This window comes from Paralichthys olivaceus, chromosome 4 (assembly GCF_024713975.1).
Source record: "Paralichthys olivaceus isolate ysfri-2021 chromosome 4, ASM2471397v2, whole genome shotgun sequence".
Taxonomy (NCBI): Eukaryota; Metazoa; Chordata; class Actinopteri; order Pleuronectiformes; family Paralichthyidae; genus Paralichthys; species Paralichthys olivaceus.
In genome coordinates this window covers 23253090-23274170 of record NC_091096.1, presented here as the reverse complement: position 1 = coordinate 23274170, position 21081 = coordinate 23253090, and the positions used below count along the sequence as shown (strand labels likewise).

The 21081-nt window shown below is 39.6% G+C and overlaps 1 protein-coding gene across 18 annotated transcripts in view; it reads left to right on the top strand.

The window, feature by feature from the left end:
- Positions 1-21: 21 nt before the first annotated feature.
- LOC109633620 (citron Rho-interacting kinase) overlaps positions 22-21081 on the top strand; it is a 47552-nt gene continuing 26492 nt past the window's right edge. For 11 of the 18 annotated variants that reach the window (XM_069524281.1, XM_069524290.1, XM_069524283.1 and 8 more), the window contains exons 1-8: positions 22-4841; positions 9578-9683; positions 11255-11398; positions 11671-11790; positions 18673-18852; positions 19035-19088; positions 19231-19284; positions 20663-20803. In XM_069524281.1, coding sequence (XP_069380382.1) covers positions 9675-9683; positions 11255-11398; positions 11671-11790; positions 18673-18852; positions 19035-19088; positions 19231-19284; positions 20663-20803 — 702 coding nt within the window. In that variant the 5' untranslated portion in view covers positions 22-4841; positions 9578-9674. The remainder of the gene's footprint in view (positions 4842-9577; positions 9684-11254; positions 11399-11670; positions 11791-18672; positions 18853-19034; positions 19089-19230; positions 19285-20662; positions 20804-21081) is intronic. The other 7 variants (XM_069524293.1, XM_020093629.2, XM_069524282.1 and 4 more) reach the window with 1 other exon arrangement.

Below are 21081 nucleotides of genomic sequence, written 5' to 3'. Positions count from 1 at the left end.
TCCCTTTTGAGTGCGCGTTCCCGCCACGGTAGTGACGCCAGCTGCAACCTGTTACAACCCGCGCGCCCATTGGCTGAAAACCATAGCGCCATATTTTGGTGGCTCTCACACAAGTGAGTAAACCTCCATCAGTGAACACGTGAAGAGATAAGAACACACTGGCAGCGGCCATTAGAAACCATGATGGACCTGTGACGACTTCACAATCAGCATTAACCAGGGATTCTACACTAAGCTATCATGATGATGTTATTGATAGGCTTTGATCATTGATATTAAATATATTAGAGTCAAACTAGAAGCCTGCTTCTATTATAAAGTTACACAAACATGATAGGTGAAAATAATTTGACAGGAGTGTAACAGTCACATTTACTCACAAATCAGTTTCCATATTTCCCATCAATGAGCGTAGTATATATACCGTATATATATAACACAGTTATCACCCTGTTTTCAAACTGTCCGCCATGAAGCATCTGAGGAAGAGCCATCCAGGTTCTGTATTTTTTGTTGTATGTGAGATTTTGTAACTGGTTGTGTATATATTTTATGACAGAATGGATTTAGATGATTCCAAACATGTAATATTACTAACCAAGAGTAATTTAGATTTGCACTGTAGCTGTTCACATCCATGGCAGCTGTACACGACTATATGAAGTGAAATGTTACATTGGCCTCAGCTGTGATTTATGCATCCTCTTCTGCTGTTGATCAGCCCTACATCCTACAGCTCCTGTCTAATTTGCTCATGGTTATCATTTATTTTAAAGGAATTTTCTTCCACTGTTCTTTTCAAAAGATTGAGGTGGTATTAACTTGTCCAAAAGGCTAAGCTATTAAATGATCAAAACTGGAATCAGTAAAGAACCTTTTGCGATCTGAACCTTACTCACAAACACTTTTAGTTCACAGGATGTGACGTGGATGGCAAAATGTTGCTAAGTCATGTGTGTGTTAGTATCATAATTTGTACTTATTTTTGGCATACTGTTGGCATTAGTGAAGAGTTGCAATCAGTATTAGGCTTAGGGCAGTTAAGGTCCCCTCAGATATAATCATATGTGTGTATTTGTGTGTATGGCTGGGGGGGTGAAGGGGGTAGGGATCAGGTTGGGGCGGAGCATTGGTGATGAATGATTACAAACAAAGCCTCTTGAGCTGATAAAGTGGAGGGACAAAAGAAGTGGGTCACAGCTTGCTAGTCCACTGTTGCCTAGCTCCTGAGGGGGCACACAGTAAATAATGGGTGATTTCCTCAGTGCACATCAAACGTCACCGCTAAGCTAAAGGAATTAATCAACCCACATTATCCTTATTAATGCTGATGGTGTTTTGTTGATGGCAGGTTCATCAAAAAGACAACATCTGTGCTATGAAAAGAGATACATGCTGTCTGACGGTCGGATCAGTCAGTGCAGTGTCTTTTCTTTAAACATATATTACAAACAATATTTGTGATTGTAGAGGTCGTGTTGCAACAGCAGAAATAAACAGATAACAACCATTTTTTGTCATATAGGAAAATAATCTGATAATTGCATGAAGTTACACTTCAACAAAATACACATCAGTCTTTAACTACACTCAAGGTTCTGTTTGGATGATGATAAACATTACACTTTATTGATCATTATTACTGTGGCGCCCTCTGTGGAAAAAATATGATACTACATCCACATAGTCAAAACGATTGGTAATCAGCAGTCTTACACTGCACTGCTTTAAATGACTGCACAGATCAGAGCTGAAAAACTAATTTGCTGTGTGTCAACACTCATAGGTGGGTCACTCAGTTATATCATGAATGGTTGGCAATTTTTTGGGGTGTAGCCTAGTAGAGTTGTTTACAGCCAATCACAAGGACAACGCTCCCCGAGAGAACATTAGTCGCTGTTTTTCTCTGACGGATTTTCAACAACATCAAAAGCATTGTTTGTGCCAGTAACAGCATTTCTTCCTTCCATTTCCACATTGTTTGGTGGCAGTCGTGTTATTTTATGAAATAATTAAAACATCATAAATTCCGCTAGACAGTGAATTATACTGACTCTTTGCAGTCAGTATCTAGAGCATCTCCCCAGTACTGTGTGTTCTGTGCTTATGTAACATCAACTCTTAGTCATACAGGCCTGACTCTGCCTTTTTTTCAACTAATGCAAGATTTGGATGCTTATTATGTAACAAGTGTAACTGGCTTTTCAAACCTCTAGATTGCAGCGTTTCTCTCTGTTAGTCCTAACCTTATAACCACACGCTGAAGATATGAACATGAAGCAATTTCAATGTTTTGCCAGGAGGTGGTAGTATTTTATACTAGTACTTGTGATTGACATAGACAGCTCGTGAAAACGTGCTGAAGAGGTTTCCCTCTGATCATGTTGTTTTTCCATGTTGATAGTTTCTGCCATTGCTCTGTTCACCAGCCACCATTTTTAGTGTAGTAGGTTACTTGCTATTTTATTTGCAGGGAATTGGTTTTCAAACATCAACAGATTTTAGCTCGAAAACTGAAAAAGATCTGAGTTGTCATCCAAATCTTAGGTGATTCAGAAGTAATCAGTACTGTGAATTACAGTGACATCCCAGTGAAAACACCCAGTCTGAAGGATTGGAATTTTCCGTCTTTACTTCAGAATTAAGCTGGGATTGGCCTTGGAGACATACAGTACCTTGTTGCTAGGTAACATCAGTATGATGCCTCTGCCTGAATCACAGAGGAAACGCAACCCTTTTTCATACCGATGTTACTAAATCATAATTATAAAGCATTTTGTTTGCTGCTTTTTTAACATAAATGAATCATGACTTTCAATGTAACAAGAGAATATGACAGGTCTATTTTTTACCTTTGCATTTACTGTAAACACTCAGTTCCATTATACAGTAGCTGCAAAGGTTTAAAAAAGTGTTTGCTTAAAGCAAAGGTCTAGCAACATCTCTTATTATGTAATGGTATAAGCTAAAATGGGTTCTATTTATAAATTATTACTCATTTTTCCTCAACTATAACTAAGGATAAGAAGGAAAAGTTCTTCACACTCATTCTGTGGTTCTCTGCTGCACAGATATAAAGTTGCACAAACTGTTTGTGGCAGGTGATGACCTCATCCCGGGTCTATGTAGGGGAGTTATTAGGTTATAGTTTGTCCAGACAAACAGATTACAGTAACAGATCATCTTGACTGAATCAAAGACATCTGAGGCAGCTGAGCTCAGAAATGTCACTGAGTCATTGGATTAGATCAGTTCCTCACCATTGGGAGGAACACGTGAAGACGGAGGTGAGATGGTGGAGGTGTGAACTCCAGGCTAGTATGTGGGAGTGCTTACCTGCCCTTAATAAAAAAACAACATTTGTTTGTTGCACAACTAAGCCAAGAATTTCACATGTCCTCATTAGTACTACAGTCATAACATCTAATTAACGCTTGTACATGAATGTACAGTAACATGCTTTCACCCTCTGAGCATTTTGTCCCCGCTGTAGTATTGCTTGCCAGGTTAGGTTCTGCCATCTGCTCAGTGTGTGCGTGTGTGTGTGTGTGTGCGTGTGTGCGTGCGTGTGTGTGTGTGTGTGTGTGTGTGTGTGTGTGTGTATGTGTGTTCAATACTGGGGACCTTGTGACACTCTCGTAAAATAATATTTCAGAATGCTCTGTAATTTCTATTACAGGACGTCCAGTCAGGTGTGGATGAGGTGTATGTGGAATGTTTGGTTTAAAGGTTTAAGATATATTGTTAGAAAGCTCCTGTTGAGTCTTGCTAAACTTAATCTGAGAGTAAAGTGAATACAGGTATAACCCTTAAATCATTTTTAAGAAACAATTTCAAATAAAACTAAATGTAACTTTTATTATTTTAAAAAATGTTTTCATGATCTCTGTAAATAGGATGATTGATGAATTTGTATTGTTAGAACTCTGACATGCAATATATACAAGTGTTGTTTTTGCATTGCTATGAAATGTAGTTAATAAAGTAAATAGTGCTGTATTTAACTTTTCAAGCAGATTTATTCAAAATCATGACTTCTTTGAATAACAAATTAAACATATTGCATTTGGTTTCTTTTATCAAACCACAACCTCCATCTTCCTTTCATCCTCTCATTCTTGTGTATTTGCAGATGAAAGCAGAGTTTGCTGTAATCACATCCTTGTCCTGCCAGTTCTTAGATTGCAATGCTGCTATTGATTTAGAGGAGGTTTAGGAGGGGTCATTCTGTTAAGTTACTAACGAGCTGCACAATTTAAGAAGTCTTCAGTAACTGATATGAACGTACAGTAGTTTGCAACTGCTAGGACCTGACTATAAACGCAGTGTGTCAAACTGCATATATTAGTGCGATTAGTGGCGGCTGCTGCAGTATTGGGAGAGGAAGAAATCGTTGGGGGTTGTGAGCGGTTGACAGAGAAGAGAGAGAGAGAGATAGAGAGAGAGAGAGTGCGAGCTTCCTCCAGTATGTGATCCCCGATCTGCTGCATTACTCTACAATGCAATTTCTGTGTAGTCCTCCGCTCCCTCCCTCTCTCCTCCGCTCCATCTCTCTGTGAGCTGTAATCTCCAGTTGCTCTAGCTGTCTTGCAGCTCTCTGCCCTGCCACAGTGCATCTCTCCCTCTCTCTCTCTCTCTCTCTCTCTCTCTCTCTCTCTCCCTCTCTCTCAGCTTCACTTTTTCCCCAGTGAGGATGACATCCCCGAATGTGATGAACCAGCGCAGCTCTCATTCTGACTGGTGGCTTCCGAGGGAGACCCCACATGAACGGGCTTACTGGACGAGGAGGTGCCGCATCTAAGGAGCTTGGTAGAAGACCTGTCAGCTGTAGCAGTGTCTGAGTAAGTGCCGTACTATTTTACTGAGTCCATCAGAGATAAGGCAGGGGTTGAGGGCGATGACTTTGGTCAGGGATAGAATGAAAACAGTGTCTCTGCTTTAAGGCTCAGAACTGCTACATAGCTGTGTTATGTACTGTATCTCAGCATGTTGGAGCCATTGCCTGATTTACTGATTGACTGACACTACTGCTGAGGATTTATGGAGTGATGAGATAGCATTGGTAGCAGTGAGCGTATGCAGCAGCTGTATCTTGTAACAGGATTGAGCGCTATTCTTGGTCACGACACTGAAATACTGTGTCTTTGTTTTCCCTTTTCTCTTCATTGACATGCTTACTGTGGCATACACTCACACAGATGGCTATTGCTCCCTGCGGTGGTGTTCGAACTCCCCACTGTTTACGTATGATGTGAATTTGAGTGAGACCACTGCACACTTTTATTCAGATACCTAATTAATCTATGCCAAGACAGAGGAAGTTTTAGGACAAAGTTTAACTGTAAGGATTGCACAGAAGATCGCTAACTCACTTTAATGTTCCAGTCAAGAAAGGTGCTATAGTATTTGGGAGTGAGGTTCAGTGCAGGAGCAAAGCTGAAAGTCAGTCGGTAAAAGTATAACAAGCTGGAGGCTGGAAGAAAGGAGGGGATTGCTATGGTAACAGCAGGCTTTGAGTGTAGAGGTAAGGTGAGGGAAACTTGCTGCTTGTCTTGGTGCCCATTCAGCTTGATCATACTGACAGGACAAACAAAACAAAACAGAACGTTGACAAGGAAAGTAGGAGAGGGACTGAGGAGATTTAAGATATGTATAAACAGACGATATTCTCAGTAAATACTAAATGCAATGGTATTGTGTATGGATTATTTCATGTAAAGTATGCTTTGTAAGTTGCCATGTAGACTCTATTTTATAGGAAATATGGTTAAAAGTTTCAGACTGTGCAGTCTCATCATGTGCCTATTCTAATCTGCTGTTACCTTTTTGTGGAGGCAGACCACATTGAAGGTGGATGGTACAGAGTGAATGCAGAACAGATCTGTCAGTGTTAATAAGAGTATGTGATGGGAAGCGCTCTGCTGCTCCATATCCTCAAGTGTCATTTCCCCCAAGAGCCTCCTTCTGAAGCCCACACTGATCCTCTCTGTCATTTGTGATATAATGACAACTGAGATTTTTAAACACACTCCCAAATGCTCACCATACTTCTAGAGATTGTGATATCCAGTCGACTCGGCCACCATAAAAGGGTAATGCAACAGTGGCAGGGCGTTCACGTAGCATTCTAAAGTATCTAGAGTTGGTTGCCACAGTGATAAGTGAAAGTGCTTTTACTGCCATATGTAATCAAGCTTGTTATGTAGGACAACAGTGTTTTCATTAGAGAATTAGTCATTAAAAAGTATTTGTGGCTTGAGTTAATTGGGTGCACTCCACTCACAAAAGTCATACTGGAAACTAAAATCATTTGAAAATATCAACACGTCTTCCAGCAACTGAGAACTGCAGGCTTAGAAGTGCATGTTTTTACCCTTTTTAATAGTTTCAGGATGAATTTGTTTCCTTTAATAACTGTTACTACTATTAATAAGTTATTTCTGACCAGTGTTTCTGCATTCCTTTGAGTGGGCTGGTGCATTTGTTTTCAGGCGTCAAGGATGAGAATCTCCAGTTACCTCAGCCAAGGTGGTTATGTTTTCACCTTTCTATTTGTTTGATGGTTTGTTTGTTTGCTTGTAAGCAAGATTACACAAAACTACTGGACAGATTACCATGAAACTTGGTGGAAGAATGTGATATGGGAAGTGCCGCAAAAAACTTTTGTTGTAGATTCAGATCAGGGGCCAGATCCAGGAATCACTTTCGTTAACATTGTGAGTTGGCGTTGTTCAATATATGTACTGATTTCCCAGGGAATCATTCATGGATCTAATACTGAGCCACTGATATCTATGAGTGTGCAAAATTTGGTGGAGCATGATTGAATTGAAGGGGTCTGTTGGGCCTTGGTGGGGGTAGGCGCTCAACTGAGTGCTATTCTAGTCATACTTATGTGTCAACTGTGCATACACTCATCCAAGTACTTTAAAAACGTAACTTAATTGTACTGACCGATGCAGATACACTAATATGAATACTAATCCTTTAATGCACTTCCAAATGTGTATGGTGTCATACATTCACACAAATTGTATTGGTCCAGATTAACTAAAAGATCAAACTCTTTGGGAGTAGAAGGGAGAAGGTTTGTGTCTTTAGAGAAGAATCTGTGCCACTTCAGAGTAGCAACAGGTCGGTGAATAACTGCTACCTATAGACCATACAGTAAAACTGTCCCATGGTCACCCTGCAGACTGAATGAAGAGCAACACAATGACTGGGATGCAACCTCTCTCCGCTCTCATCCTCTTCAACAACTCTGACTCACAGCCCAGCACACATTATTCAACCCACGAAAAAGACCTCCATAACAGAGTTGGAGGCCATTATTCCTCTGTTAATATTACTGTCCTGTTGTTTGTGAGCTCTTGTACACAAGCAGTGTTTGTAGAGCATTTCTGATTTCAGGTACGCTAATTATATTGTTTTGTATTGATTGTAAAAGAGGAAAAAACTATAAGCTGTTTGTTGACAGGGATGAGCCACAGGGACAAGCATAATGTGTTAAATGTTAAATGTTTCTATAACATGAGTCTGGAAATGTCTAGCAGATACAGATCGACCAGCTCTGTAATCAAACAGTTTTTTCTGTACTTGTAATGAGCTTTGAAAGTATAGTTATTTGTATTTGTTTTGAGGGGGGTATTTATTGCAGGAGGAGCTCAGCTGCACAGTATGTTAGCTCAGCTCATTATGGGCAGTCAGCTAGCACTTGAGTCTGAAAGGAAGACAGTCAGAACTGAGTCCCATCTGGTGCTTCATGCTATTATGGTTCCCTGCAACTACCAACTTTACCCCTGTTTAGGAAGTCTTCCATTTTGTTAAACACTATATCACACAGTGTTGATTGCGTATCAGGACAAATATAAACTCTGTGTTTGAGATTCATTAGCAGCTTTCAAACCCTGAGAGATGCCGGGAGACATGGACCAAAGGCTTGGAAGGTTTCTGTGTCTGGGGTGAAAATATTTTGGGGAATCATACCTACAGGGTCAAAATAGTTTCTCTCTCTCTACCTGGCACCTGCTGTCTGAGCAACACATACAAAAAAGAACTTTTAGACATCTCATCTAAGCCAGAGAGCAAGAACATGTAACAGAGGTTGTCATGGGCTTACAGGCTGAAGATAAGCAGGTGCTTTAGAACGCTCACCACAGCAAACACTTTGCTCATCATCACTCATTACGAGCCACCTGCTCCTGCATCATTTCATGCCAATCAGACTGGAATACCAGGCTGATACAGCTCGGGCACATTCTGTGTGGCCTGTTGTGTAACTGACCCCCCTCCCCCAAAACGACCCTCGAAGCACAATGATTACATCAGTCACATTTCTGGGCAAATATTAGTAAGCACCAGAGTCATCTCCACAGAATCATGATATCCATTGTTCATCTGCAGCGTCTCTGTAGCTCTGCTTTCGGACACAGATGCTACTGCGTGTCATCTCCTGAGCATGTCCTGCTGATCACACACAGTATAAATAACAATTCACATGAACACAATCGTGCAACAGTAAAAACAGAGATCAGTCCACCACCCTCCACATGTTAGCTGAGCTTGAGTCGAGCGTGTTGCTGCAGGGAGGAGTGGGAGGTGAGCCTCTGCTTTTAATAGACACTCTCCCTCCGTCGCTCATTCTTGTGCCTGCCTCTTGATCACAAAAGCTGCCAAATATATCCAGGGGTGGTCAAAGAGGCTGTTGTGTGAGCACGAGCAGGTTATTTATAGTCTCTGAAGCAAGGATATGAATGCATATTTTGGTCAGCACAGTATGGATCTGCTGTGGTACACTCACTAAATACCTACAGTGCTAACAACATACTGTATGTGCTACTCATGTGGGTGATCACGTTACAGTATAAAATGAGAAATTGTTATGTGCTATGTGAAGCCTTCAGTGCTTGAGTACTAATTGATGGAATATTGATAGTTTAATGGGGGCACATTTGCTTGATTATCTACTTATACTCATACTAACTAAACATAAACTGTGATCTAGGGCTGATATCCATGTCAATTTGTCCAATAGGTTAACATATATATATATATATATATATATATATATATATGAACTATATAGTATTAAATATACCATATTAATATATATAGATATATTTATGATAAATTCACTTATGGTGCTTCCAGCTCACAATACTTGAAATATCTACTAGAGAGATACATGTGGACATATTATGTATATATAATTGTTGTTATTTCTCTGTATGGATGTTTATGTACAGTATATATGCATATGTGATTATGTTTGGTTCTGGATGTTTTTTTCTTTCCTCACTATTCCAAGTCAATTTGAGACTAAATATTTGTGGGGATTTTGTCTGTTGTGAATAATAATAAACTAATAATCATTAAGAATGATTTTATAATGAATGTCATAGTAATCGAGGAAGCTAAATGATACCAAATGACAGACATAGCCATCTATACAGTTTGATTATAAAAGCTTTTACATAAGAGTATTGAGTCAGCCCTTCAGCTGTGCATAAACACTGTTTACTGTCATTTTGTTCTCTCCCCATTCCCAATCTCCTCGTCATGCTCTCCTCTCCTGCAGATTAGAGACTGCATCCATCAACTCTGCATACGACCATCTCCTCTGGAAAAAAACGTCATTCATCGAAAAACTCAAATCAACCGGAATTGCCGGACACATGTCACAGGTATTACTCTTCACATGGTGTGTTTCCAGAGCAATATAGCCATCTGTTGCCAGTTTGCCTTCACACTATAGCTGAGCTGGCGTGTGTGCGTTACTCTGTGTATGTATTGATATCACTCTGACTAATACACAGAGTAATGTTACTACTACAGTTTCTTTTTGACACATGGGACAAAACTTGAAACAACCTTAAATCTGCTCTTAGTATTTTTTGTGTTATTTTTCCACAATCAGCATGTTTTATTAATTGTTTACTTTTTACAAAAATGTGTTCTGTCAATCTTTGATTTGTTTGGTTACTATCTTTAAATTACTTTATCAAAAGTTAATCCTCAGTCCACCTCAGCGTGATACAAATGATACAAAACTTGACCTCCAAGGTGAAGTGAAATTATCTTGTGCAGCTTTAATAATACGTCCACATAATTGTGCAACAGTTACAAAAACAGAATTACGGGCTAATTGCAGGGCATGCAGTCACACCGAAACCTACTGCATCAAATAATAGAGCAACAGGTGGAGACAATCTGATAATACATTGTTAATTCATGCTATAATCAGATTACTAAACAGACTCCTTAATGTTTTGTAAAGAAATCATCTCTTTGAAAAGTATATAGTGATTCTTTAAAGTAACATCGGTTTCCACTATGTAAGCCCATTGGTTTTAGTAGCTGCAGCCCCATGCTGTGGCGCCATGTTGTTGTGAGCATGTGTCTGCATTCTGACTGTTAGTGCTTCCATACACTAAGTGCTGTGACTGTGACTGTGACTGTGCTGCCAGTCCTGCTGCTCCTCTGGTTCCCAATGCTCTTCAGGCCCCGTAATGCTGTAATGGCATATCTAATTATATTGTCTTCACTGCCAATGACATGTGCCATGAGACAAATGCAGCCTTGTAAACCTCTACACACACACACACACACACACAAACAAATACACACCACACCACTACCATACCAGTATTTTACAGTAAGAAGACATAATAAAATGCTGAATGGTTTGTATTTTTTGATGATCACTTTACAGTACAACTTTGAAATTCACACACAAACACACTCACACATGATGGTACCTCTATCTTTGTGAGGACGCTCATTGGCATTATGCATTCCCCTTACCCTAACCATCCAAACTAAATGCCTAACCCTAACCTTAACTTAATTCTAACCTTAACCCTAAAACCAAGTCTTAACCCTCATACAACCCTTTGAAGAAATGAGGACCAGTCGAAATGTCCTCACTTTCCAAAAATGTCCTCATTCTGTAAGGTCTATGTTTAAAATGGTCCCCACAAAGATATAAGTACAGGAACATTCATGCATACAGTGCATTAATGCACAGCACTTCCTCTATCACACATCACTCATACACTGTCAGCACAGCCATCAGGGGCAATTTGGGGTTCAGTGTCGAGCCCAATGGTACTTGGAACACACAAAGTGAATTGATTCACAGACCCTCTGGTCAGTGGATGACCCGCTCTACCTCCTGAGCCAAAGCTACACAATGCTGTAGACTTGTTAATGGGCATGGGCATCATAGAGAAGGTTTGGCTGTGTTTGTTTCTAGGTTGAGCAGGAGATCTCACTTGTCCAAAGGAAGATGTCTGACCTTGAGTCAGTGCTGCAGCAGAAGGATATAGAGTTGAAGGCCTCAGAGACCCAGAGGACTATCCTGGAACAGGACCTGGCGACCTATATCACAGAATGCAGTGTGAGTAAACCTGAAGTTACTACGTTGGACAGCATATGACCTGTTGTGTGTGTGAGTGCCGTGAGTGCACAGATATTACTAGAAACACCTCCCAGCATAATTCAATCCAACAGCAAGTCTGCTATAAAATTTAAAAGAAATTGAACATGAATTAAAACAGCAGCTACAGGTCTCCTACAATATATTAGATTGCATTTCTCTTTGTTCTGTGTCTGTGTCTAACGTAGCTTTATCTAACAAACTGACTGAACATGTGTATGTCTCGGTTGCAGAGTCTGAAGCGCAGTTTGGAACAGGCTCGAATGGAAGTGTCACAGGAGGATGATAAAGCACTGCAGCTCCTCCATGACATCCGTGAACAGAGCAACAAGCTTCAAGAGATAAAGGAGCAGGTAGGACACCATCTTCAGTGTTGTCAGTGGGCTGAGATACATACCATGTACCCCTGAAGTTGTGAAGTTGTGTTCAGTGAATGATTCTTGAAAACATGTAAAATGTTGTCATGCTGCCAATGAGGTTATTTTTTCACCCGATCCATTTGTTGGTTGGTTGGTTTGTGTAGTGTTACACAATAAAAACTGTGCTGATTTCCACAAAACTTGGTGAAAGGTTGCGGCATGGCTCCGAGAAGAACCCATTAAACCGTGGTACATATCCAGGATTTTTTTTTTCTCTTTGAAATAAATTGTGAGATAGGGAATAATAATTTCTTAGGTCATAATTAAAGTGTGTGAAATTTCCTACAGCTTGATTGAATTTGAGAAGACTGTTGGGCCTTTTTCTAGTTTTGGCTGAGTTCTCATTCTCTTATTAAATGTATATTTGCTGTAATGAGTACTGTATGTAATGAATAAGGTAGAAGTGTCAAAAATAATTACTTTTTAAAAAAGAAGCAAATTAAGCGTATTTCATAGTGACAGTCAGAGGAAGCAGGTCAAATCACCAAGGCAGAATATGTGGGGGCATAGTGTTAATTAGATGGGCTTGTGATGTTGGAACCCCACCACTCTATAGCAGGGCAGTCAGTATAGTATTAAACACCTACCACATGTGCAGAAATGCCTAATGTTGCTGTACCTTAATTATTTAAATTATTGTTTTGATTTTTTCTTATCCTATATGTCTTTTTACAACACAGACATATGCAATACCAGCATTCAGTATACTATGTTTTGCTGAAAACAGTTAGTTCTGAAACTCAACTTGTGATAAATTATAAATGTGTTTATTTGCAAGAAAACTAAATTTGGCACATTTCTCCGGCAGATTATGCAACCTGTAGTTTTCTACATTAGGGAATAAAGACAGTATTAAGTGTGTGCTGGCCGGGGCTATTCATTGTGGATGTCCCCAGATTCAGTAATGCTATTAATGTTTTTGCTGTTCATATAGAACTTAATTATTAAAATCAAATATGAGGAGTGAGTGGCATGTATGAGTGTTTGTGCGCGTGCTTCCATTTCTGCATGTGTGGCAGCCCCATGTGACACAGTGTTGCCAGCTGTGAGAATTGAGCTGTTCCGCTACTGACAGTTTAGGACAGCAGATAAAAAGCATGAAAATTCCTCTCGCTGGCATGATGCACCACTTTTTCTTAAAAAGGTAATAGAAAAGCAACCTATTTTTCTCAGCCTACACTAGTGCTGGTTACCAAGCACTGAATACATTGTGCAATGGTTGCTATGGTGATGAGAGCCATATACCTTCGAGTGAAGAGAGCACTGATGCAGTGGGCAGGCTGTCGTGATGAGGTGCTGGGGCCTAAGCTCATACTGTTTGAGAAACAGCATTTTTTGACCATCACTAGATACGCTGCAGCGCGGTGGCCTCACACGGAGAACGCTCTGGGTTTGAGCCTCAACGCTGGCTGGGGTCTTTCTGTGTGGAGTTTGCATGTTCTCGATTCTGTGTGGGTTTTCCCTCGGGTGCTCTGGCTTAATTGGAGACTCTAAATTGCCCTTGATGCACTGACAAACTGTTTGGATTGTTCCTCACCTCTCGCCTCATTGTCAGATGGGATTAGCTCCAGCCCCCGAGACCCTCAAAGGATGCTGTGTATAAGCAGTATAGCTAATGGATTGATGCATTTTTTTTTACGTTGTACGAAAGTGATTGTCAGACCGTTTACTTTCTATGTGAAATGCAAACCTGTGAAAGAGGTTAGAGAGCCTGTTCATGCTTTTTGCTTGTTTGACCCTTGGAATCCTTTAAAGATGAGCTAGAGGATGTAAAAAATTCTGTTGAGTTGAGAGATCAGGGCATTGCTATGCTAATGATAACTTAAGCATATTGCTATTTATGATAAGCTGAGTATAATTTATTACTCAGCCTCACACTTTTGTACACAGGTAAAATGTTCATGTTGACTATATATAGTTGAACTGAGCAACTTGTAACTGGATGTGTATAGCTTGGCAGACTTAAAAAGAAAAAAAATCCAACAGATGAATAATGATTAAAACAAAAACCATCTGTATCTTGTAATTTATGAAGAAAGCTGATGCATATTATCTGGCCTATGTTCCCATTGGTGCCGCTCAGTAGGGCGGTTATGCCAGCTAAATCCAGTATTTCATCTCAAAAAGCATCTGTCTCCCACGCACTGTCATATGACTGCTGCGTTTATCATTTTCCTGCAGAATCCATGCAGTGTTGGATCAACAAACAGTAGAGATTTGGGATTGATTAATTTTTTAGAGAAAAGAAATCAGTGCCAAAGCCAGTAAGACTTGAAAACGCATGCAAAGAGACAATTCCACTAAAGACTTGAGAGCAAAGTATATCCACAGAAAGCACATTGTTCCAGTCTCAGTTGTTTTAACACAAAACAAATAAAGTCCATGACACTTTATAACTAACTGCACTGGATCTAAGGAAACCAAAGGATTATATCGCATGGATTTGAAAAGTCTATACTTTATTATCTCATAATGAGAGTATAACATAAACAAACATGTATTTAGATGTGAAAGAACCAACCAGCGTGTTTCAAACAACTAACACCAGTGAGTTTCTAAATTACTGAGCAAATCCTTTGTATAGTTTTTTCTTGGATCACTCCCTGCAGTCAGTTGATGTATCATACTGCATCCTCTACAGCATTGGAGTGATTGGTTCATTAAAATCAGCCTCTGTCTGGCTGCAGACAGAGTGTCTAGAAGCACCACTGCATCCTTCCATCCTCTTGTGCTCATATTGAACCGCTCCTTGGTTCATGCAGAGGCTGAAAATGAAACACTTGTCTGTTGACCACTGGACGCTGGTTCGGAAAAGAAACTGGCTGCGCTCTTCCCACTAGCCTGCCTGCCTTAGTCTGGGCTGACCAACAGATTCACTATCCTGGATGAATTTCCAGCTCTATTTCCTCACTTCTGGAGGCCTCACCTGTCCCAGGTGTATACCTGTCTAAAGCTCCTGCTTCTCAGCTGCCTTCTCCTTCCACTTTGATTATCGCTGACTCCACCACGATGTTAAAGAAAGATTTGCAAAAACTGGTTGCACCTCAGGTGGAAATGTTTCTGATATAACAGATACATTTTCCAACTATCCATAACTCTCATCCCAATGCACAAGCTTTTATTATTAATTTCGGTACAAACAAGATGCCCCTTCAGCAGTCTGCTATTGAAGCAGGACTCCCCATGATCAGCTGAGACATGCAGTTTTTCCTTGACAATTTTTAATCCGTTCTGGAAATGCCAAGACTTTTCTAAAAGAGATCTTTCCAGCTAAATATATAATTTTTTTGAGACCATACATGCACACAGCAAATTGGTTTTCTGGTCCCAACTCCTAAACTGACTGTGTGGGCCTCCAAGCCCTTTAAAGGTACAGTGTGTAGAATTTAGTGATATCTAGTCGTGAAGTTGCATGTTGCAGCGGAACACCCCTCACCTCACCCTCTCCTTCCAAACATGAAAAAGAAACTGTGGTAGCTTCAGTTGTCATAAAAACTCAAAAGGTGTTTAGTTTGTCCAGTCTGGACTAATGTAAAAAACATGGCGGCCTCTGTAGAGAGGGTCCCCTCGACATAAATATATATAGTATTTAAATATAAAGGGCCTTTTCTGGGGTAAAGAAAACTACAATTCATACAATTTAGATGAAATGAACTAGTGAAAACATCATGAGGATTATTCTACATTACATTTCTGCCAATAGTTCCCTTTCACCTAAATCCTCCACTCTGGACTTCTCATTAATATGTTTAAAACCTGTTTGCAGAGTCATTTCTTTAACCTTTGTTGTTTTTTAACATTCTTTATGGATAAATTGATTTGATTCCTAATGAATTTTATTGTCACATTGCTTTTGCTCTTGGTGCATTAATGTCCACCACCTGTCATTTGACTGTTGCTGAGCACCTGTTTGCTGACGGTTAGGCACAAACTGTGTTCTGTTTACATTGTGTGGCAGATATTTTCCCACTCACCATTCTTAGTCATTTTTAAAACAATGGGTCCCTGATTTCAAACAAAGGAAGACAAATGCAGGGTTCTCATTTTTAGCCAATAATCAATTTTACCAGCTGAAATGACACCTGTCAGTTAGACAACTACATTATATAACTTAAATTCAGACACCTAGATAAAAGATATGAGAGTGAAATTGAAATAAATAATGAAAGTTACACAATAAAGTTTAGGTGTCTTTTTAGCAGTTTTTTCTCCATACACATCAAGGATTTATAATGCAACATAAACTCTCTTATGAGGACTTTAAAAGCAAAGAATACTTTTTTACGGAACTCTCATACTTTCTGGGGGTTAACCTGTCCAGTCTGTACCCCGTGTTTCGCCCAATGTCAGCAGGGATTGGCTCCAGCCCCTCTGTGACCCTTAAAAGATAAGTGATATAGATAATTGATGTATAACAGATGGATAATGAGCTAATATGAGTGAAGTTAACAATTTTCTTTTCTCTTCTCTCTTTGTTTCATTCTAACACAACCCTGTGTGGCAGCATAGCTCACTTGTTTTGGAAAGACCAAATATAAAGGCAAGAGCATTCACAATGACAGAACAGCTCCAGCGTGTTGCCCTTATTAGAGCCACATGCACACTGCTTTGGCATGTGGAGAAAGCCAAAGCTCGACAAGCCGAGTTCTGGTTGCTAAGCTTTGATTGCATAATTGGTATTTGGGCAAGAGCTGGAAGTTTAATTAGTGGAAAAACATGGGGGGGAATAATAAAATGTTTGAGTGTAGTTCAAAGTATAATTAAATGCACTGGTTTACCACCCTTACAGTTTTGGACTGATTAGTCATGAAAAAAATTAAAATCCAAGTTTTTAGATGACAATGTTTACAACAAACTCAGTGGAGCTTTTTCACAGATGCCATTAATAGTAATTTTAATCAAACTCGGTAAATAAAACAGTAGCTTCATTTTTATGATTATACACATGTGTTTATCTGCTAAATCATTTCAAAATAGCTGCTGTGAAAAACCTTTATTTTTGCTCCACTGCATCCAGTCAAACCACAGACGAACAGATAAAGTTAAAAGATGCAACTGTCATTACCGAATGTACAGTAAATTATTCTGACCTTGAGGGTCAATATTTGACATCTTGAACGTACTGTGTAAGCAGGGCTGATGAAACTGTGTAAGCAGCTGAAAGCCAGACAATTGACAGACAACTAGAATGGCACTCAGGAGGCGCACAGAGTCCCTTTAAATTCATTCAAGCTGCAAATTTCACACACTCATTGATATCCGATTCTTCTCATCAAGGTCCATGAATTGTTCCTGCCCCCTGTCCAGTGGTTTTTGTGTAACCCTGCTATCTAACAGAGAAAACAAACAAACTGCATTTAGAGGTCTGCTGTCTCTAGGTAGTAATTCAATATGTGAAATTCTGTAAATTGAGAGTAAATACCCACTTTATGACTTTTTTAGTGAATGATCCACAATGGATAGACTCTAACATAAGAGATGCAAGTGTGTGATGCAAAAGGTAACCTGAATTAGCAGGGCAGGATACAGAAGTAGACGTCTGCTTCTCTGTAATAAAGGCAATACTGTGATTAAATGCTTTAGTTGTTTGACATCATATCGAAAGCTGAATTCCCTCTCCTTTAATTTCCTCACACTGAGTCATGGTTTTGCCAAAGAATAACAGGAATTCATTCTAGCTGTTATTGACTTGGAAAGTCACAGTCAGATGAAAGGTGGTTCTCGGGAGATGCCGTCTGTCAGTTGGATCACTGAAGGGGAGGCTTTAGAGAGAAAATAGACTCTATGGTTACAAATGTGTATCACATGATCAACAAGTGAAAAATAAGACTTTAAAATGTGTACAATGATCTGTGCATAACTTACTCACAATTGTACCTTTAAATCATATGTGCACATGTAATAATGTTTTGCAAATGCACACATCTCAATCTGAATAGTAGTTTCTTACCTGAGCCACACAGATAATTCCCATATATATTGAAGGTTAACATGAGCTGAACTGATCAGGGAGACAGTCTCTTCACTTGGTTACATATTTGTTTTCACCATGTCTGATGCGATTTATTTCACTTGTCGCAATCTGTGTTGGTGTCTCCCAGAGGGATGCTACTTTTTATCCGTCTGACAGACAGGCCGATTCACCCTGTACGCTGAGGAGAAGGTTGAAATTAGATCTATTAGGCTGTGACCAATTGCTTTTAAACAGACATGTACATTAAGTGACTCTGGCTGATCAAATAATTTCTCTTTACATCCTCTTCTCTGTTCATGACTTTTTACACCATTAGTGTGGTTACACTTGCTACCATATTTGAAGTGTCTGTGCAGTTGGATGATTGTCAAAAGATTATAATGGCCCTGGTTTTAGCCATTTAATTACCTCCACTATGCTGAACTATTTTTGTCCTGTTAAGTCTGAATGCTGCATATCTCAAGACCATCTCTTATGAATGAGTTTGCTCTCATGAATGATGCAGTGGCTTCCAACAAGAACATTCCATCAAACTTGTTCTGGTCAAACAACACTGAGGCTGCTGGAAAGCCATTTCCACTTTAGACTTAATAATAATTGCTCTACAAATAATTGTTCCAAAATAGCGGTGTGAGAAGGGCACCCTTAATGTCTGCTAAACAGATAGAGTGAAATTGAATGGATGAAGGATAATAAGTGCTTCATGTGCAGGTACTTTTTGGCGGTATGAGTTCTGCAAAGTGGAATTTTCTTTTTGTGGGATCTGAAATTCCCTCTCTTAATATCATTGTTCTACTGCTCCTCTCCTCTCCTCTCCTCTCTAATCTGTGGTCTTTGCACAGGAATATCATGCCCAGCTGGAAGAGATGAGAGTTTCTATCAGACAGTTGGAGGAGGACCTGTCGGCTGCCCGTCGTCGCAGCGACCTGTATGAGGCGGAGCTGAAAGAGTCTCGACAGTCCAGCGAGGAGCTGAAGAGGAAGGCTGCAGACTACCAGCACAGGATGCAGAAGGTCTACGCTGTAACGAAAGCTGTTAATGATCCTCACAGTTATATAGGAACAAGTTCATTTGCCATTATATGAACATATGCATATACAATGTAATGCTATAAGAACATTAAACTAACCTGTATAGTCATCATGATGTTTCCACTTACAGACTGTCTACTTGCCATTTCACTGGTTTTCCTGTGTCTTCACAGGTTAAAGAGCAGGGCAGAGCAGAGGTAGAGGAGATGATCACCAAGCTTGAGAAGGTATGATGTTCATTTTACTGGAAGGAAATTTCGTAATTTGTGAGGATGGCAAAAATACAAAGGACACTGACAACCATTGATGAACATTTAGTGTCACTTTTTAAAATTTACATGTCATGATGACTGTGTTTTTCTTTTTTAGGCCAATGTTGAGCAACAGACAAAGATCCACGATCTTCAAGAGAAGCTCACCAAGGTAGAATATTTTTGCTGGGAAGATTCCTGCATAATTTATACCAGCTTGTGCTCTCAAAAGCAAAAGATTAAACAGCATTTTACACTTTATGATGAGCGTATCAACTCCTTCTTCACCCTCCCTGACCTCCTTTTTTCTCTCTCTGTCTGATTTGGGCTGTGGCCCAAGAACAATTAAGCTGTCTTTTGAGAGACTTACTGTTTAATTATTGGCATCAAGCTGTTTTTTTTCTCATTCATAAAGATAATTTCATTTCAACTCTCATTTTCCCAGAAATCAATATTTAAAAGTACCATCAATTCTGCCAAGAACACATGAGGTTGTGGTGCTGATAGTTAAGACTGACTGAGCCCACATTTGGGATTGATCTTCTTTTGACTGAATGCAAACTTATTTATGAAATAAACAGAAGCATCAGACTTTCACAATAGTTGTGTTTAGTACTTTGTTTACCAGTAAGCACTTCATGAGCAAAAGAAGAATGAGCAGTTACAGTATTTCTTATGCTCCTTGACTTTAAGGGTTTGGAGCTGGTGTAGCTTCATATACTGTGTATCTAATTAATTTTTTTATGCACAATTAATCCACATGTTACTTTTAGATTGAAAAGTTGACTCAGTCAATGGTCCACATCTGGTGAAAATCAAGTTTTTAAACATGTGACAGTAATGTGTCTTCCTTTGGCCTTATATGATAAAAACATATAAAGTACAGTCAGCGTAATAGCTGAGTATTGTCCACCATAAAGGTATTTGCACACCAAGTTCGTATTTTTCATATGTATTTTTTAAATTTGTCATCCAATAAAAGTCTATTACAAGATACCTGTCACACTTAGTCTGATGCATTTTATTATTCTATTCATCCCAAAAATATACAGTTGATACACATAGAAAGATATTGTGGTCCTCCCATTTCTTGAAAAAACTAAACATTGGGGCCGTCCAATTCTGAGAAGCCTAGGAGCAGCAAAATTATCACTTCCAAGTGGATTTCAGGATGTCAGTGGTGTCTGGTTTTTATATGCTACTAGAATAAAAATACATTTCTGTGATCCAATTGATCCTGAACAACTCAAACAACTCTCTGGCGCTAGATGTGAAAAACAATTCAGACAGCCAGGGTTTGTTATGTCACTAACCTCAGAAACCAAGCTCAGAAGCTGGATTCCCTCAAATGCAGGTGGTGCTGTAAGGGTGGGGAGATGGGAGCCCGGGACGGGGCCACATTTAAATATTAATAGATCTCAGCTGCGAAATAAGGGAAGAACGTGTAGCGTTACATAACACAAGGTTGATATCAATGTTCTCTTGAAGTGTCTGTCCTTAACATGCAGAGACACAAACATTTTGATTGATATTTTTCTCTTATCATTTAGGCATTGAAGGGCAGTGCTGAGGCTACAGACCTCCTTCAGTGTATGAGAGTGGCTAAGGACCGCATGGAACGAGATCTAGAGAGGTTGCAGAACAAGGAAGACTCCAGCGACAGCCTGCGTAGACGCCTCCGTGAGACTGAGGTACATACGCACCTCAGTCATACACCGTACACAAACACACAGCCTTGCATAAACACAGTATGTTCTGGCCTCTTGCCAGTTTTTTTCTCATTATTCTTTGCATAATGTCATTTGTTGATCAAAAATGTCTTTGTTAAATGTGTTACATAAATAAAACTGGCCTGTGTAGCTACTCAGCACAAGGAGCCCACATGTTCTTTTTTAAATGTGTTTTTGTTTTTGCTCCTTTCATAGAACACTTTCACAGATGCCTTGATCGCGTGAGAGTTGTCAGGGTT